Below are 20065 nucleotides of genomic sequence, written 5' to 3' on the forward strand. Positions count from 1 at the left end.
AAACCTGGAACAGTCCATTGTTGGACCGCCGCTCGCGTCCTCCGCGCTCGTCCCCGCGTCGCGAGCGCGCACCTCTCCGCCGCTCCCGCGTCGACCGACTCGTTTATTCGTGGTGGCTTTTTTATTATTTTTTTTCGCTTCTTTCATCCCGATTTGAATGTGGCAAACGTTCGACCGGACCTGCGTGTAAAGGTGGTACAACCTGAGAGCGAATTCACTTTTTTTTTTTTTTTTTTTTGGCCACCACCCCCGACCAGCCACCACAGAGGCGCAAAATCTACCGCAGGGGCGCGGAGCCGGACGTCTCTCCACCGCGGCGGTCTGCATGGTCCGCCGGGGGTCCCCACCATGTCCACCAAGGCGGAGCAGTGTGAGTACCCCGCCGCCCGGCCAGGGGACGTTTTACCCGCGCCGTCGCGGAGGCGAAGCGGCGAAGACGGGGGGGCGACTGGACGTCACCTGCCGGGGGTGCTGCCGAGGTTCCGTGGGGAGGAGGGGGTGCGCGTTTCAAGGTCGAATCCGCCCGACGCGGCGGCTGAATTAACAGGTGGAAGCGGCATTATTAACAACGTCCCTGTCAGAGGGGCGACATGACACGCCAGTGAAGCCTGAAATCCGGTTCTGGCCACATATTACTCATTTTCTGCAGCAATTAACCCAGCGTGATGAATCCACGAGGCTGGGACGGGCGCAAACCGTCGTTCTTTTGGGGTCGGTGTTGTGCTGAAATTCGCTTAAAAAGAAGACCGCAGAACTTCTGATCTGGTCTCGCTGTTGGGATTCCCGGTTTTCACACAAGTGGCCTGGGTTCGACTCCAGGTATGGGAGTTTATCACCTTACGGGCCGGTGGTGGCCTAGTGGTTAAGGAAGCGGACCGGTAACCTGAAGGTTGCCGGTTCTAATCCCGGTCAGCCAAGGTGCCACTGAGGTGCCACCGTCCCCACACACTGCTCCCGGGGCGCCTGTCATGGCTGCCCACTGCTCACCAAGGGTGATGGGTTAAAAGCAGAGGACTTTTTTTGAGGCACTGGTGGCCTAGCGGTTAAGAGAAGCGGACCCATAATCAGAAGGTTGCCGTTCCGAATCTGGTCAGCCAAGGTGCCGCTGATGTGCCACTGAGCTAAGCACCGTCCCCACACACTGCTCCCGGGGCGCCTGTCATGGCTGCCCACTGCTCACCAAGGGTGATGGGTTAAAAGCAGAGGACTTTTTTTTGAGGCACTGGTGGCCTAGCGGTTAAGAGAAGCGGACCCATAATCAGAAGGTTGCCGTTCCGAATCTGGTCAGCCAAGGTGCCGCTGATGTGCCACTGAGCTAAGCACCGTCCCCACACACTGCTCCCGGGGACGCCTGTCATGGCTGCCCACTGCTCACCAAGGGTGATGGTTAAAAGCAGAGGACGCATTTTGTTGTGTGCACCGTGTGCTGTGCTGCAGTGTTTCACAATGACAATCACTTCACTTTAAAAAGATCTTTGTAGTCGAGCTCGGCATGTTTCTGTATGGTGAAAACGCCCTGCCAGGCATGCCGTTTATTTTCGGCACCCTTCATCACCTATGTCTTCATTAGGCAGAATAAAGGGTAAAAAGGAGGAACCGCCGCACCTCGGGCCATTTGACTCATTGCGCGCTGGTAGAGCTGTGGGGCTGTGGATGACCCCCCCACCAGAACACTAAAGGTCACGGGCGCTGCGGCAGGTGCCTGAGGAAGGGATACTCAGAGAATGGTGGGGTTTCATGGAAGAGCAACTCCCGTGAGCTTTAAATGCACCGAACACCGCAGGTGCCTGTGCCCGTGCCCGCGATCGCTTCGACGCTTGGTAACCCTGGGTAGGAAACAGATTCTGATGGATGAGTTTACTAAATATGACATCAGATTTTCAGACAAGTGCTCACTCAATTCACGTCTATATCTGTAAACGGCTGATCGGTCCCACACATCGCCCATCTCTTCATATAGAAGAGTGTCACCTGTGGGATGCATTTTGTTGCATAGAAATGATTTCACTGATTTCTTTGTAACCTTGTTTCGTAACCTTTACCGGCCTCAGACTTTGGTAGATTCCTATACTTTAGGGCAGCCAAGGACTTACTGGAAGACGACTGTACATTTGTTCGCCCTTTGGTACATATCTGTTTTAAGTGATTCAATATTGTAATCATTGTTCTTGCTTTAACTCTGTAATGAAAAGGTCTTGATTTATACATCACTTTAAGCTTCAGGTTTTCCTAACTTTTTAACGAAATGTGTGAAAATGGAACTGCATGCTTTTGTAAATGCAAAAATTGATTCCTGGAATGATTATAGGCAGGCTGTAGGTTTACAATATATTATTGTGTGTAGTTCAAAGTGTTACTTTACAGTGTTATATTGGCATGTGGTTTAATTTAAAGCATAGATGTAGCCATAGAAACTTTGAGGCATGAGACAAAATGTTCCTTCCCGCAAAATGGCAGAATACAGAAGGGATTTTACAGGTTTTGTACATTTTATTTTCACTCCTTGTTCCCTATAACATCTCCTCTTGACTTTACATCACAAGTCCGTGATGAAAACTGTCCTTTGTGGGAGGACATTTAAGTAAGACTTTATAGGGATTATAACGTGGGCGCTTTTTGTCTCATGCCTATAAACTGCGTCAGCTTTGCACACAGCTGACCAAACCTATGGCAAGAACAGGATATCAGCTGTGTAGCAAATGTCGTTCACTGTTGATTGCTGTCACTCTGCTCTTTATTTGTTTAGTTGCCTCTAAGATACGCTACTTGCAAGAGTATCACAATCGCGTGCTACACAATATTTACCCCGTGCCGTCTGGAACAGACATTGCAAACACGCTGAAATACTTTTCCCAGACACTGCTCAGGTAAGTGCCCAGCGCAGGACCCAACAGGTGAAGTACCCAGCACACACGCAGCAGGTTTAGAGCCATTTTAAAGGAAGGACATGTTACGTTTGCCACTGGGTTAAAGTTTGGATCAGGTCTGTGGTGAAACGTGAAAAGAGATCATGGGGCTTGAAAATCCCTGTTTATAATTGTAAAAAAAAAATATATATATATATATATATATATATATACATACACATACATACATACACACACGTAATACATAATATAACACATCTTAAAAATAGTTTAGGTATTTTAAAGTTAGTTATTCTCATCCTCTGCTGGTGGTATGGTACAACCTTTACATATGCCTGCTATAGCTACTAATAAACGGGAAGATATAAAGGACTTTAATGTCTAGGGTCTTAGTTACAGTATAATATCATAACTTTACACAACAAATACAAAAACATCAGAACTTATTCTTTTGAATAATTCAAAGTTCTAAACAGCTTGTGAAGTTTCAGCGAATCGTCCATTGACAGGATGAATAATTTAGCATCCAGCGATGATTGAATGTCCATTCTGGTTAGAAACTGTGCTCTGATTCTTTGGCTCACTGGACCCGAAGATCCCAGGGGTGCTGTAAAATCTGTGTGGATGGAACACAACGTGTCTTCCAGCAGAGCTCAGGAAGTCTATTTGTGTCATATTTTATTCATGCTTGCCTGTTGAGCCTGGCCAGTGACTGATGTGAGAAAGTGCTGTTTACGATAACCAGAGGCAAGTGATTTAATATAATGCAAATTGAAAAGGTTGATGCCTTTATTGTCTGTACCGCCAAGGGATTAGTAAAGTCAAAGAGGTCTCTTTGTTGCAGACCATGATGAATGTGATGCAATCAAATGTCTTAGCTAATAAGTCTGTTATCAACCAGCAGCGTATTTCTTTGCAAAATGTGTAAACGTTAGAGCTGTCAGTCAATTAAAAATTTAACTAACTAATTGCATTTTTTGCAAGCATTTGAACATTTTTATTAACTGTGACAGAGGCTCAGGTGGGTGGTGACAGGGAGATGATCTGGTCATCTTTAAAAATAAAACATAAAAAAACCATTTAAAAAAGTCTCATAGTAAATAAAACAGAAATACAATTTCAGTTGGGCGCCAGTTTATTTCCACCTAAGAGCTGAACCACGTATCGCATGGTACTGTGAGCATTTAAATATGTCCATGTGGCCACTTGATTTCCAATCGCTTGTGAGCCTGAAATAAAGACGTGAAACAGACACACAAAAGATCAGTCATCTGAATTGGTCCTAAAACATCTTTACTTTCTATCTCCATCATTATATGTCTCTATGTCTCTGGCTGTGATGAATTTCACCTCAGACTTGGTCAGACTTCAAACGGCAAGTAAACAAAACTCAATAAAGTAGATTTAATTTAACATGTTACATATTTATAAATTAAAAGCAATGCTAGTTTTGACAGTCCTAGTCAAGGGTGGTAGTAGCCCAGCATGTAACACACTCGCCTATGAATCAGAAGACCACAAAGTTACAGGTTCAAATCCCACTTATCACTTAATACGATTGTGTCCCTGAGCAAACACTTAACCCTGAGTGTCTCCAGGGGGACTGTCCCTGTAACTACTGATTGTAAGTCGCTCTGGATAAGGGAGTCTGATAAATTCTGTAAATGTAAATATACAGTATATCATTGCATAATATACCATGTTGTGGAGCTAAAGCATGTCTGTAATCATAATTATTTTAATTCAGAAGGTGGCATGGATGACTTTGTGGAGGGAGTCAGTGTCGCTGCACGGTGTAGCGGAAGATGCATTGTAGTAGACCAGCTATGACACGTTCATTAAATTTCCTCAACACCAAAGCACCTCTCTCAGATACCAACAGAGATGCCCAAAGACCTTCTAAGAAATATCACTGGAAATTAGAAGGGCCGTAGTAACTTTGACCAATCACGCACCAAGAATCTTACCAACATCAACATTCTAAAGCTGTTGCTTTTATTATATTTCTACCAAAAGCATGTGTTATTTCCTATAACCAAGAGAAAATTCTAGGTCAGATGCCATCAATCAACAGTGTTATAGGAGGTCAAATTATTGACAGCTTTCACACGCTATTTCTCATTCTGGTTTATTTAAATCATTGCTATTCAATATGTTGTATCTGCAAGCACCCATAAAAAAATATTTTATTTTCTTATTTTATGTGTCCTGAGGATGCCTTTGACCTTACACTAACAAATAAGCTTAGTGTGTAGTGCTGCGCTTATCACCCTGTTTGAAAGTGGTGCCCTTAAACAGGCTTCTCAAATGAACCGGAGATTTTTCAAAAATAAAGTTACAGTGAATTCTATTTAAACTGAATGGTAACGTAGGTAAGGCAACATCGGCCGCGTTCCCAAAAATTGCTGTTGGACACTGTTGATACCTGAGAGATTAAATTGGCCCTGTAGAAGAGAATGGAAGAGTCTTCCAAGCCAAATTCAGGCTCTTTTGGCCTGGCCTGTTTTGCCACAGACACCTGTACTTCAGAGAGCCCGAGGTGAGCAGGGAGGGAGCGGTGAAGCTTGAAAGCAGAGCAGCAGGAACGCAACATATGTTTGCTTCTCTGAGGGAGGAAAGAGTCGCCAAACACAAGCAGAGGATGAAGCAGCCAAATAAATAATTGACACAAATCATGCAGCAAGTGTAGAAAGGAGACAGAATGTGAGATGGGTTTCAAAAACCTGTCACATATGTGTTTAGTCCAAGATGAGTATTATCATGTCAAATCATGATATTGTCCTTCTTGTACTTGTCTTAGCACTTGACCTTGACAAAATGTGCTCATGGCAGAATTCTCTACTGCATACATATTTGACCCACTCAAATTTGTTGGATGATTCATAGAGGTAGAAAGGATGCACAGCCTGTATACTTTGCTGCAGTTCCTTCCATCCACACACCTACAGGCAGCTCCATGTAGCTCTCTGCATGAGTGAAACACAGTTCAAACCCACAAGACCAGAGAGGGTTCGCGAATGGCACCATTTGATTCTGAAACAGTTTGTGGACAATTTGTAATTAGGACTGCAAAAACCAACGTGTCTCAGGAAAGCTGAACCGTTGACCCTGCCATGCCGAGTGAAGTCCCGAACAGCATCAGTACAGGAAAGCCCAAGTCTTAAACATTTGACGGCTGATTAAAAGTCACCGTAATGCAGTACAATCAGATGATGTGCCTCAGATGCACGCAGCTGCTTTCACAGTCACCCTTTGGTTTGTATGGTGCTGTCCTTAGTGAGGATTTGGAACTTCAGTAAATGCCTCAGTAGCACCTAGACATCAGTCAAGCTTTCTTTTGATAATTATACCAATTTTTTTACGTTTTTAACCGTTAATTAATTTATGAATGCAATGGATTAAGGAATATTTTGTTTAATAAGAAATGTTTTCGCAGACTGCTCTTGGGTCCACATGTCTGGCTGGCTAGGAACAGTGCACCACACTGGAAATCAGTTTACACAACACCATTGGATAAGAGTGTCTTTTAAACTGATTAGACATAAGAATGAGAAGAATACCGCAGATTGGGTTGCGGCGACGGCATAATACGCAAGTCTAAACTTCTTCCACAAAAGCACAGGAAATGGTATCCGGGCACCCTGGGGCTGAGCGGCAATTAATTCCCGCAACTGGTCTGTGGTTCACTCATGTCAGGAGACCGACACGGATATTTATAACGCTGAGTGAGAATTCAGTTAGCAAACATGTTCAAATCTAGCGGTGTTTATGTGCATATTGTGTCCTTTGTGTTTTTGCACAATGTATTGTACGTGTTTCTACATGTGTGAATAGATGTGTGTGAAAGTGTTGATTAGTGTCTATGTTTGAGTGCATATCATTGAGTCCAGCTAATAAATGATTCGATGAGGTTTGGTGCCTGGATGTACTTTTAAAAGCCATGCATTATTGATATGTTTAGGGTGTGCATTTCAATCGTATTACTAAAATTACTTTTTTTATTATTTACTATTCTATATTTCTGTAAGCTTGATATAAACGATAAAAGTGGGATTTATTACAGTATGTATGAAAATAGTTTTTAGGCAGATATTCTACAAATTCCCCAAGGTGTCAAACATCATTACAGGCCAGTAAAATATTGCTGCTTTTTTACTACCAAAGATTTAAAAAGGGAAAAAAAGAAGATGGAAGAGTTCGGCTGCCCAGGGGACAGCCGACATAAATGTCCACCCCCCATTAGTTCACAAACATAATGCTACCCACCATCCCGTTTGAAGCAACCTCTACTCCTTCTCCATTACAGTCTACCCCTCCTCCCCACCTCTCCTCCCCCAACCGTAGAATAGTGGCATTTATTTGAGAACTGGAATCCATATGCCTGCTGGATCTCATTATTTCTCTCTTCCCGATGATACTGGGGCAGTATCATAACCTATTTACATACAGACATTATTTTTTATGATGCAATAAACATGTGTTGTGATCAGGGAGCTTTTATGTCAAGAACAAAAACTCACATACATGTTTATTACTGGCTGAAGCATGTTTTGGAAGTGTCACCTCCGTACTGTCCCCAACCCAGTTCATCAGCCTTTTTTTTTCACAGAGGCTCAGTATCCGTTCATTTGGCTTCCAAGAATTAATTGGCTCCTCTGTGTGAACTTTGAATCGACTCAACTGGCATAAAAAGGGTAGACTGCATGCAAGCGCTCTGTTTTTGGAGAAGTACAGGGCTGCCACTGAAAACATGCCATATTTTTTTTTTTTTTACATATATTTTTTGCTCCTTGTCACCAGATACGCATGAGATGCAGTGATCATTGCAGTGTTTTTGCAAACGTTTGCCAAGCTTCTGTATGTGTGTTTCGTTATGTTTCTGTTTTTTGTTTTCTTTTATTTTTAAATTGTGCAATCTAAAAAGTTAAATATATATATGAATACAATATAACAAGAGATTCTGATAGATGAGTGTCAAAAAAAAAGGCCACGCGTTCAGCAACTTAGCCAAGTCCAGACACTGCATCCTATGTGGGGTTTATCTGGGTTTGGTTTTTTTCTACTTACACTGTCTCTGTAGTGCCATTTCAATGTAATGTGCTGTTTCTTTGTGTCTTTGTTGTCTCTTTTTTTCCCCTGTTCCCCCCTTCTCCCCCTCCCTCCCTCCCTTCCCCTCCTCCCCTCCCCCCCCGAGCAGCATCCTGTCCCGTACAGGGAGAAAGGAGAGCCAGGAGGCTTCCAATTTGGCCGTGCCCATGACCATGTGTCTTTTTCCTGTGCCATTCCCACTCACCCCATCTCTAAGACCACAAGTCAGTTCCATCAACCCTACAGTTACTCGCTCCCTCCTTTACAGCGTTCTGCGGGACGCCCCGGCCGACCGGGGGCCGGGGGGGCCCACCCAGCAGAGCCGGGATGCCCAGCTCTCAGAGTACCCCTCTCTGGACTATCAAGGGCTCTATGCCACCCTCGTCACCTTGCTTGACCTGGTACCCCTGTTGCAGCACGGTCAGCATGGTGAGTGATGGCAAAATCAATATTACATTTAATATTCCATTTTTCATTTTTATGCAACAAAAGTTATTTGCACATAGACACAGATAAATCTTAAGTAGAATTTATGAACATATGGACTCATAAACATAACATAGAATAGTGAGATTGTTCATGTTTTTGAACCTTTTCAGTCCACTGTCCTTTATGAATATTTCACCAGTATGAAGAAAATCCAGAAATGTTGTCCTGTGCTCATGTTGCTGAAGGCAGACTTTCAGCGTAGCCCACACTGACCTAAAGAGGAGCTCAGCCTAAAGTAGCAAGACCCGTTCTTACTTTTTGTCATTCTTGTGGATTCTATTTTGAATGCTTTCTCTCTCTCTTTCTGTTTGCTCCAGATTTGGGACAGTCCATTTTTTACACTACAACTTGCCTCCTACCTTTTCTCAGTGATGATATTCTAAGCACTTTACCCTACACAATGATCTCCACCTTAGCCACATTTCCACCCTTCCTGCACAAAGACATCATAGAGTACCTGAGCACATCCTTCCTCCCCATGGCAATATGTAAGTGCATTTTTGCTATGAAAAGCGATAAACTTACATCCCACGAACAGCCCACTGTTCCTGCTAGTCATTCATTTCAATGCAGTATGTGACTTTAGTCATTCTCATTTGCTTTACTAAACAAGACAGGCTTATAAATATGAAGTGTTCAAGATCCAGCCATGAGTCATCATGGGAAGGGCGCAGGGGTCATTTGGAAGGGAACTGTGTTTAAATCTTGGCCGCCAGCATGTTTTCAAAGAGCACCATTTGTTCCCGGCAGTCTTGGGTTCCCAGACAATGCTGGAAAAATGTTACGTTCGCAGTAAGATGCATTTGAGAGTTAAATGTGGAATTTGATTTTTCCCACAGTGGGCTCTACTCGACGGGAAGGTGGAGTTCCAGCATATGTCAACCTGTCTGCCTCCTCCATGCTCATGATTGCTATGCAATACACTTCCAACCCAGGTATCTTCATTACTACCAAAAGCCACAAAAAAATGGAATTGAGTTTGATTTTCAGGGGAATTGCAAGAAAATTTGAGCTGTTGGCTGTTGAAGTGAAAGATTATGCAACAGAGAGTGTGATCATGTTTTTCTTTTCTAAGCTTTTTTTTCTTTTCTTAAGCTTTACTTTTATATTTATATGTATGTATTCCAAGAATCACACCAATGGTGCTAAAATGGGACTTTTTCTGTCACATAACACCTTATGAAAAATCTCTCCTGTTTGTTTCCAGTGTACCATTGTCAACTGTTGGAGTGCCTGATGAAACACAAGCAGGAAGTATGGAAGGTAGGCATCACAGGCTGAGAATGATTTCATTTTAAGATAAAAAAATGTATTATATACCATAGGCTTTTGCCACAGATTCGTGCTAGATTTTACAAATTCCTATCCTAATTAGAATGAGAATACACATTGTGTTTAGGAACACGTTTCATTGCTTTTGGCTGTTTACCAAAACAGCATTTATCAGATGCCCTTGTCCAGGGCAACCTACAATCAGTATTTACAGGGACAGTCCCCCTGGAAACACTCAGGGACACAATGCTAGTAAGTGGGGTGACTTCTGGTTCATAGGAGAGGGTCTAAACCACTGGGCTACTAACACCATACTTAATTGGTGTTACTTGGTTTGTACCGCTCCTGTGTTTCTGAGACCAGAAGGGCAAATGTATATATTTTTTCTGATTATTAAAATACATGGTAAATTATATAACATTCATGGCAATAACACAAAGCGAGCTAAGCATGAGATGGATTTGAGAATTTTTTTTTTGTTTGGTGGAATTTTGTAAGGAAAACACTCTCTATAGCACTCAGGTCTCAGTGCTCAGGCACGCCAATCTCAAAATTGAGAAATAATGAGGATGAGCCTAGTGCATGAGTTTGACATTACTTCATTGTGCATGAATGAAATGTGAATACCTGCTCAGGTTAGTGGAGACCGTCTGGACCTTGATCTAAATGAGCGCTGACATATTTCATCTTGAATGACCACAACTGGACTTGACAGAGGGCTACGTTATAGTCTGTGTTCTCCTGATTTTAGGACCTCCTGTATGTCATATCATATGGACCCTCCCAGGTGAAGCCTCCCGCCGTCCAGATGCTCTTCCACTACTGGCCCAACCTAAAACCCCCCGGTGCCATCAGTGAATACAGGGGACTGCAGTACACAGGTTAACAGAACGCGATAATGTCAATTATGGACAGTAAATCAATGGCACAAAAAAAAGAATCTTAACATTTCTCCTGTTATTATTCCCTTCATCATTGTAACAAATATTTTAACCTTTTCTCATATCTTCTCTGCTTTATTTTATCCCAAATTCATTTAAACATTTTTTCCATAACCTTTGTTGTTACCTTTTTCTTCCTCCATTCTTTGACCTCTCTCACTCCATTTCCATCATTGTTTTAATCTTATGTCTGCGCAGCCTGGAACCCTATTCACTGCCAACACACTGAGTGTCACAATGCCATCAACAAACCCGCCGTTAAGGTCTGTAACTCACCTATGTTTAAAATTTGTGTGGTCTTTTGATTTACCTTATCTGAGCAGACACATCTGCTTACTCATGTGAGCGTGTTCACGGCAGTCTGTAAGATCTGCATCATGACAACACTTTTCTGATTCACTCCAACACAAAAAAAAAAAATGAAGAAGTTGGTCCTATAAACAAAGCTGTAGAAGAAATAAACTTGACTTTTGTCAAATTTTCGGAGTACTATAACTAATGACGCACAGTTTGTGGTTGTGTTATCAGTAGGATACAGGGCAGAATCACTGACTGGTCATAATTTCTGTTTGAAGGGGCCGCTGGTTCAGAGGTGAGGGCTCATAATTGGAAGCAATGACCCTAAAGCCCCAGAGGAAGTGCCGTCTGCTCAAGATTTACAGATCTCAGCAGCCCGAAACCAGACACTAGTGACCTATTTCTGCTATTAAACTTAGACTATAAATCACATAAAGAACAGAAACTAGGCCGAGACTAACCCTCATCTCACACTGACTTAAATCTCATGCGCCCCGGGTCTTGAGTGAATGACCATCAACTAGAGATGGTAAAGGAGCGTTTTGTACGGATGCCGTAATGATGAATGGGTTCTGGAAGCAGCCTTTCCTCTTTTCAGATGTGCATCGACCCCACACTTTCTGTTGCTCTTGGAGACAAGCCCCCACCCCTGTACATCTGTGAAGAATGCAGTCAGAGGATCGCGGGGTGGGTTTACCTACGTATTGCACTCTTTAGATGCTGAGCCACCAGTACCTGCTAAAGTTATTATCCCACTTGCACATTATCACTATGGTAACTATAAATCCCCTCTCTTCTCTAAGGACCCATAATTCCATTATTATATTATGCTGATTAAACAATATGGCCTGCTTATTTAATCTCAGAACAAGGTCACTTGGATCACTGTAATACATTTCCCAACACTAAAGAGAAAAACACATTTGTGATGGACCAGGATATTTTGTAAGTTTAATCTTGGCCTAGATATGTAAGTGCTTTCTTCTTCTGTAGGGACCATGCAGAGTGGCTTATCGATGTGCTCCTGCCTCAAGGTCAGCGTCGCCCGCCTTGTGTAAATGACTGTATTCATGTATTCGTGTGCGTATGCTGCAGACACAGGCTCATCATTAACAAAAGAAATATGTTTTATCAGCAAATTGCAGCAAAGGTTCACACCTTTCATTTGTCATAATTTTCCACCTGAAATCCCTGTGGCTTTTCTCTTACAGCAGAGATATCGGCCATATGTCAGAAAAAGGTGAGCGCACACTGTTTCTTTGAGTTTGCATCACTGAGCCACTAACATCATCACACTACTAGTCTGACAACTTGCCTACAAGCTATAATTACTTCCTGTTGTCCATGTTATCCATGCGTTCAGTTAATTAACTAAAAATTAGGTTTGGGGATTTAATTAATCTTAATCAGAAAATTTCCCTGATGATTCTCAAAACATCAGCCTTGTTCAGATAGCAAAAATTGGTTGTATTCAGCGTCATGTAAGAAAGTACCACTAGATGGAGCTTATGAAATACAGCATTTAAAGATGTGTTCTTGTACTACTAGTACAATTGTTATTACTACTATTATTAATACTTTTATTCTACACATGAAATAAGAAAATTGACTGTCATATTAATTTGGTCATTAACAATGCAAGACTGTAACTTTTAGACTGGAATGAGTAAGACCTGAATGCAGGATGTCTGAAACATGCTGTCGTCATTAAAGTAAAGTAAAGCACTGACAATTCATGCATTATGCAAGTCATTAGTTTTGGACAGAATGACGAGGTGTCCAACCAGGACATAAGCCCAGCTGTAGCACACAGAGAGGGGAAACATCAGATAATTTGATAGGCGGTACTGCATCACTGTAATGGGCCATGCTTTTAGAGCCTGATCAGATTAAGCTCCTCTCTCACCACACTTTTTATTTTTGGAAAAGTGAGACCCTGTGAGGACACATTTTCCCATGTGGGCCCATGGGAGACACACTACTGTTCCCACCGGTCAACAGGCCCACTGCCACTTTATTTCCACAGATAAATAAACGTCAAACTTCATTAGAAAGTAATTGCTTTCTCTGCTGTTTGCTTTAAAGAACTGCAGCTCTCATGTACGGCGTGCGGTCGTCACCTGTTTCTCGGCCGGCTGCTGTGGACGCCATGGCAACCGGCCTGTGCGGTACTGCAAGCGTTGCCATGTCAACCACCACAGCAGCGAGGTGGGGGCCGCAGCAGAAACCCATCTGTACCAGACGTCACCCCCGCCCATCAACACTCGCGAGTGCGGTGCAGAGGAGCTGGTCTGCACTGTGGAAGCTGTTATCAGGTATTCATCTCACGCTGCAGTGGCCTCCTTGTGGGTTGCTGCCAGATGTAAGTGCCGGTTTAATGGCAGTGTGTGCCTCATTCCATATGGAAAACTAGTGGACCATACCATTAGTCAGTTATATTTTACATGTTAAATTCATTCTTCACGGGCTGATTAAATTCTGTTTTATTTTTAATGCAAAAATATAATTTTAAGGTATGTACAGTACTGCAGTACAAAGGCAGTAGTGAAAATAATTAAAGTATTTTTCCAACATCTTTCCAAGAGTAACTGGTTCAGAAAAAGTAAAATCTGAAAGTGGCATTACATCTGATTTGATACAGACTGTTGTTATCTCTGTTGTTATCTAGAGATCTGCTATAAGAACTGGGGGTTGGTCTCTCCCAACTCCATAAACAAAAAAACGATCACGTGCAAGCAAAGATGGCAAACAGCTTAGTATTACTGCTCAGAGACTCCTTCTCTATACACATAATGTTTGATGAAAATGAACAGTTTGGCTAAATCAATGTTTAATCAATTTGAATCACTGTTTGACATAGGGCTTTTGCTATGTTAGCAAAATTGCATGCAGCTTAGATAAACAGTTTTTGTTTTCACTGGTTTGTATTGGTGCCTAAGAATTTTGAACAGTACTGTATGTATTGAGATGCATTTGATTTATTTTCATAAAGAACAGTGCAGTGCTGAATGACATCGTAAAGGTATATTATCACAATCAACTACATAGCAAACTATATAGATACTTTATCTTACTTTATAACTTGTTTAATGAATAAGAGACAAAAACAAGGGCAATAATTGTATATTGTAGGAAGTAAGTGTCTACATGTTCTACTAATTGCTTTTCCAGTGACCTGACATAACAGCCCTTTATTTATTTATTTATTTATTTACCTATGCAATCTGTTCAGAATCACACATATGTCAGCACCAAGTGCACTAGGTACATCACTGGTGATGTTTGGTTTGTGTCTTCTTTGGCTAAGATGGTGTGAAAATCACTGGACTTGACATAAATGTTTATATGGACCTTAATACTCTTAACAGTGAATGAGTCTTGAATCATTTTTACATTCAAAATAATCAAATAAGCTTTAGTGGATCTCTTAGAGGATCTCATTTGTGGAATGAGAGGTCGTATAATTTCCTTTGTTGAGAAGGGTCTTCTTCCTTCTTCTCCTTAGTCTGCTGAAGGAGGCAGAGATCCACGCAGAGCAAAGGGAGTTTGAGATGAATCGCCGGCGTCAGATGGGCCTTTCTTCCTCCCATCACTCACTGGACAATATCGACTTTGACAATAAGGAGGATGACCAGCATGACCAGAGACTGCTCAGCCAGTTTGGCATCTGGTTCCTGGTAAATTACAGTTGTGTGTGTTTGTCTGCCTGTGTAATGGAACGGTAAAGGAAAATTTGAAACTGTGCTTGACTGTTCATTATCATTTTTGACCATTCACTGAGCTGAATGAAATTACTGAGTCATGTTACAGAGTCCGATAAAACAATTCTGTTCTGTTTGACAGTTACAGATCACTTCATATTTCTGTTTTTTGTTATACTCCATAATTTACACATTGTTAAAAAAATGTGTAATAGACATTACTGATATATATAGAGCTAACTTATTTTAATGCGTTTTACCTCCTGTCTGTAACTGGTACAGGTGAGCCTCTGTACACCCAGTGAGAATACGCCCACAGAGACTCTGGCCCGGCTGGTCAGTATGGTTTTCCAGTGGTTCCACTCCACAGCTTACATGATGGATGATGAAGTGGGCAGTCTGGTCGAGAAACTCAAACCCCAGTTTGTCACAAAGTGGCTGAAGACAGTCTGTGACATCCGTTTTGATGTCATGGTCATGTGCCTTTTGCCAAAGCCTGTTGAGTTTGCCAGGGTGAGTTCACAAAGACATCTGACAGATACTATCAGTATAACCCAGCAATAACATATTACTGTAAATACATATGTAAATGCATATACTTATTTTAGTACACATATTTCAAAGTCAAAGTCAACTTTATCGTCATCTCACCATATGCAAGTACACAGAAAGATGATACAAAGATTTTTTTCTAAAGTTTTCATTAGTGTCACGGCTGGGTGCAGCCAGGGACACAGCTGGCACCGATCAGCTTGACAGCAGGGCTCCAGCCATGGACAGGGGCAGCTGATTATGGGTTATGATTATGATTAGGCGCACATGGGTGGAGCCCTGTTATAAGGACCTGTTGGCCAGTGGAACGACGCTGCGACATTTATGTGGACCCTGTTACTTACCTTAAGTCTGTTTTCGGTTCCTGGCAATCGGCACACGCCTGCGGGTTTGATTTGTTTGTTCCCTTTGTTTTGGCCCTCGTGCCGTTTTTCCTTTTGTTGTGTGTAAATCCAATTTGCTCAGATGTCCCGTCTCTGTGCTTTCTTCCCCCGTCAGCCTGCGGATGTGACAATTAGGTTTAACTGTGACTTTGTTGTAACAGGTCGGCGGTTACTGGGATAAGAACTGCAGTACAGTGACACAGCTGAAAGAGGGCCTGAACCGCATCCTGTGCCTGATCCCTTACAACGTCATCAGCCAACCGTTGTGGGAGTGCTTCATGCCAGAGTGGCTGGAGGCCATCCGCACTGAGGTGCCCGACCACCAGCTCAAAGAGTTCCGTGAGGTTCTTAGGTAAATGACAAATGTTTTCTGAGGCTGTTCTATGCACTAGTAGTGCACTTTGTCCAGAAACGACAGGCCGAGCAGCCAGCACAGATGAGGGAACCAACATGATCCATTTACTCACTCATTCACCCTTGGTTCATATGGCTTTATAAAGTATTTATTTCAAATCATTCTTTGTGCCATTAGCATTGTCAACTCACACCAAGGTTGTGAGTTTGTGCAATGACTGACAGTTCTCATGCACTCTGCTTTCTCATTCTGGCTGATATAAGCCTGCGGATCTCAATATACCATATGACTAAAGTGATTCTTTAAGCCAATAATCGTACAACAGATTCAGACAAAACTCTCCATTTCAATTTATGAGATTTAGCATCAGTAGTAACTACAATCAGTAGTTACAGGGACTGTTCACCTGGATCAATGTAGGGTTAAGTGTCCTGTTCAGGGTCACAATGGTTGTGAGTGGGGTTTGAACCTTTGACTTTCATAGTATCTTATCCACTAGCATACTAACACTTATATAGTCCAAATGATCTAAGCATTTAACCTCCATGATTACATAACTTAAATAACATAAATTGGGTTCATCAATTTCATGCTGAACTACAGCAATGCTTAAGATGTTTTATAATATAATATCTTTCATTTTACGAAACGAGGCAGCAGAAAACTTTTAAATGCTGAACATTTATCCAGCATTCTATCCCACAGTTTCAGATTTTGGATAATGTAGTTTTGTGCCTTTGAAGACAATGACTGTGATGTCTCTATTTCACTGCTGTTTTAAGACTACTAATTTGATTACATTAGGACATCTGAAGGATATTCAATGTAAGTTGTAGCAGTGGTCAATCAAAAACCAAACACGCTAATAGGAATCCAGTGTGGCAGATTGTCAAGGTCACCACCGGTTAAATTTTTGCTCTCATGATGGATTTTGTTTCCATGGTAACCAGCATTCTGTATTTATCAGTTACCTTTGAAGGCACATTGGCTCCCTAGATACCTGGGTGGCTCTGTGTGGTCTGGTTAAGTAGGCCACCTCATATCTATTTGCATCTGTTTCCATCTGTTTTCCTGTCTGTAGCTTATGAAGCTGGTCTCTGTTTCCATGGTAATGAATGACCTGGCCTGGTGTCTGGTTTTGCTGGATGGGTAACAATGAGCTAATCTGAACTCAAACTAGACGTATTAAATCTTGAATTTAATGCTTACCACACATATACCTGGTTTCAATGGGTCAGCACTTTATTATTATTATTAGTAGCAGTATTATTATTTGTAGAATTAGAACAAAATAAAAGACAAACATCTATTCTTACATGAAAATATTCAGTCACAGGTATCAGCTGCATATTTCTTGACAGACAAAAACATTCACAAAATTTCTTTCTAGTAAAGTCTATTTTAAGTAAGCCTATTTGTCTTATTTGAATTTAAATCTCTGTATAAGGGCATCTGATAAATGCAGTAAATGTAAAATATGCTTACTTTTTGTATATTTGTGTTCAATTGTGTCATTGCAGAGTGTAACTCAAATATAAATGACCTTGTGCTAAGAACAGATATTGTTCTGACAGCTGTGTGTCTTATAACAGGCACTTATACTTTATGGTGCCTTGCACAAGCTAATTGTCACAGAACACACTCAATTGCACCATGTGCAAACTTAAAATGACAAATTCAGAATTATTTAGAGTGATTGTGTGTGTTCTACAGTTATGCCATGGATGTCTAACCTGATACTATCTAATCCATGGGTGAAAATTGAGTCCTTAGTCAAATGATGATCAGAGAATGGTGAATGAATGAACACGCAAGATATTTCCTGAACTAATCTTTTACTTTTTTTTTCTCCATACAGTAAGATGTTTGACATCGAGCTGTGCCCTCTGCCCTTCTCTATGGAGGAAATGTTTGGCTTTATCAGTTGCAGGTTCTCTGGGTACCCTGCTTCTGTGCAAGAACAGGCCCTGTTGTGGCTGCATGTAAGTGTTGTGAATGCACAAACACACTGAAAAATAAATCTCTGCATGCTAGTTAATTATTGAAATGTATTAGATTTTAAATTGAAAAGGCACTTAAATCAGCAGAAAGCTTGTGGTGAAAATTGCTCAACAGCCTTTTGACTAAATGAGCAACCACCTCAGTCACATTAAGTAGCTATAAATCCCACCCGCTCATTTTTCAAACACATATGTCTTTGTGGTTTTGTGGATTAGCAGTTGCTGTTATTGGATAGAGGCTGGCTGTGCTGAAATGTTTTATGGGAAGGGATCTGGGTCAGTGCAGTCGTCTGATCCTCAGCTCCGAGGCCCTCAGAGGGCTGTTCCACTCAAGAGACACCGTCGTCTGTACCACTTTCCTCTAGACATCTAAAGATCACAGTTCATTTTTCATTGTCTTATTTAAGAGCCATAGAGCTCAATGTTACTCAGTGCTACCTGTGCTACTATGCAAATCAGCCTTCTTACCTGATTGACTGCACTGTATACCTTGTGCAGTCAATCTAGGCTGGCATTGTGGTTAAATATCAATACACTCTACTTCTGCTGTGGCTAGCCTGCTGCCTGAATGATGCTTAACATTGCTTGGGAGCATCAAGCAATATCATCATGAAAGTTTCTAATCTATTTTGCTGCAACATCCATGGAAAATGTCATAACACACCAGTGCCATTCATCTTAATTGTATAATTGCTTAGTGATGTACTACATGCATTTTTCTCCAGTGTGACTCTTCTTAAGTCTCGTGATTGTTATACATCCAAACAAAACAATACATTGCATGGTATATTTTAAAGCTAATAGATGCTAACAAAATGTGTTTCAATGATTATGAAATAAAAGATGTAATAAAATTCTGTGAACTAATTGTGATTGCTTACAATTGTTATTAAAAACTGCCAATGTTTTGTGGGTGCACAGGTTCTCTCAGAGCTGGACATCGTGGTCCCCCTACAGCTGCTCATTAGCATGTTCTCAGATGGCGTGAACTCTGTGAAGGAGCTGGCCAATCAGAGGAAGGCTCGTGCCTCAAACCTTTCTGGAGATGCCGGGGCTCGACGGGTGAGGCCCAGCAAAGTACCGATCCATCCAAAAAGCATAATGTCAGCAAAGTGGTAACTGGACAGTTAACCCAGAAATGTGCACTCTTAAAAAAACATTGGAGGCCTGTCGTCATGGTAACGGCTGCACACTAAATATAGCCATGTTATGGGACTTGATAATATCCCGACATAATTACTAAGCTCTGGCAGCTGGATTGCTGAACAAAAATAGACAGTGTGTCTGTGATTCATTTTTGGATGGTTCTAGGGTGCTCAGGTGTGTGTGACTGTATGTTCGTATCAATATGTGCTACTTGTTTGTCCAGGTGAGTGTCGTCTCGGATCCAGGCAGACGGGGGCAGCACAACACGCTGAGCCCATTCCCCAGCCCTTTTCGTAGTCCTTTCCGCAGCCCCCTACACTGCAGCCCCTTTAAAAACCTGGGCCATGCCACTGGCCACTGTGCCCTCGACCTGGACTGTGAGGATGACGACATGAACCTTGGCTGCTTCATCCTCATGTTTGACCTTATCCTCAAGCAGGTGACTGGCTTGCCAACGCATTCAGTCGAATCAAAGGCCAGGTCCAGTCAGATTAGATATCATTACAGTTGCATGTTGTGTTGCTGGACTAATTTTCATGCCCTGTTTTTTATATAATTATATAATTGGTAAAATCAAAAGACAAAAATGACATACAATAATATAACAATTGCCTGGTTTAATGGTTATTTTGCTGGAACGTGTATTTCTGTAATGGTTATGTATTCGTAAGTGTGTCTGACCAAAAAAAAAAAAAACTTTTACACAACCGTCCTGTGTTGTGCAGATGGAACTGCAGGATGACGGAGTGATGCTGGGTCTGGAGAGCAGCCTGGGCAGGGACATCGTCGGCATCATCAACAACGTCTTCCAGGCCCCCTGGGGCGGCTCACACACATGCCAGAAGGACGAGAAGGCTCTGGAGTGCAGCTTGTGCCAGTCTAGCATCCTCTGCTACCAGCTGGGCTGTGAGCTGCTGGAGAGACTCACGCCCCACGAAGAGATTCGACTGGTGGTGAGACACACGTGCACGAAC

The 20065-nt window shown here is 42.1% G+C and overlaps 1 protein-coding gene across 4 annotated transcripts in view; it reads left to right on the forward strand.

Annotated features, from left to right (window-relative positions):
- The first annotated feature begins 249 nt into the window (after positions 1-249).
- The window catches only part of unc79 (unc-79 homolog, NALCN channel complex subunit), a 45337-nt gene continuing 25521 nt past the window's right edge, over positions 250-20065 (forward strand). For 3 of the 4 annotated variants that reach the window (XM_028971310.1, XM_028971331.1, XM_028971321.1), the window contains exons 1-19: positions 250-370; positions 2747-2867; positions 8065-8384; positions 8762-8932; positions 9284-9379; positions 9652-9707; positions 10468-10597; positions 10856-10920; positions 11553-11641; positions 11948-11988; positions 12166-12194; positions 13040-13269; positions 14460-14631; positions 14938-15168; positions 15752-15942; positions 17804-17927; positions 18867-19007; positions 19315-19530; positions 19817-20044. In XM_028971310.1, coding sequence (XP_028827143.1) covers positions 349-370; positions 2747-2867; positions 8065-8384; positions 8762-8932; positions 9284-9379; positions 9652-9707; positions 10468-10597; positions 10856-10920; positions 11553-11641; positions 11948-11988; positions 12166-12194; positions 13040-13269; positions 14460-14631; positions 14938-15168; positions 15752-15942; positions 17804-17927; positions 18867-19007; positions 19315-19530; positions 19817-20044 — 2673 coding nt within the window. In that variant the 5' untranslated portion in view covers positions 250-348. The remainder of the gene's footprint in view (positions 371-2746; positions 2868-8064; positions 8385-8761; positions 8933-9283; positions 9380-9651; positions 9708-10467; positions 10598-10855; positions 10921-11552; positions 11642-11947; positions 11989-12165; positions 12195-13039; positions 13270-14459; positions 14632-14937; positions 15169-15751; positions 15943-17803; positions 17928-18866; positions 19008-19314; positions 19531-19816; positions 20045-20065) is intronic. The other variant, XM_028971342.1, reaches the window with a different exon arrangement.

Source organism: Denticeps clupeoides, chromosome 1, assembly GCF_900700375.1.
Source record: "Denticeps clupeoides chromosome 1, fDenClu1.1, whole genome shotgun sequence".
In the NCBI taxonomy this organism is placed as follows: domain Eukaryota; kingdom Metazoa; phylum Chordata; class Actinopteri; order Clupeiformes; family Denticipitidae; genus Denticeps; species Denticeps clupeoides.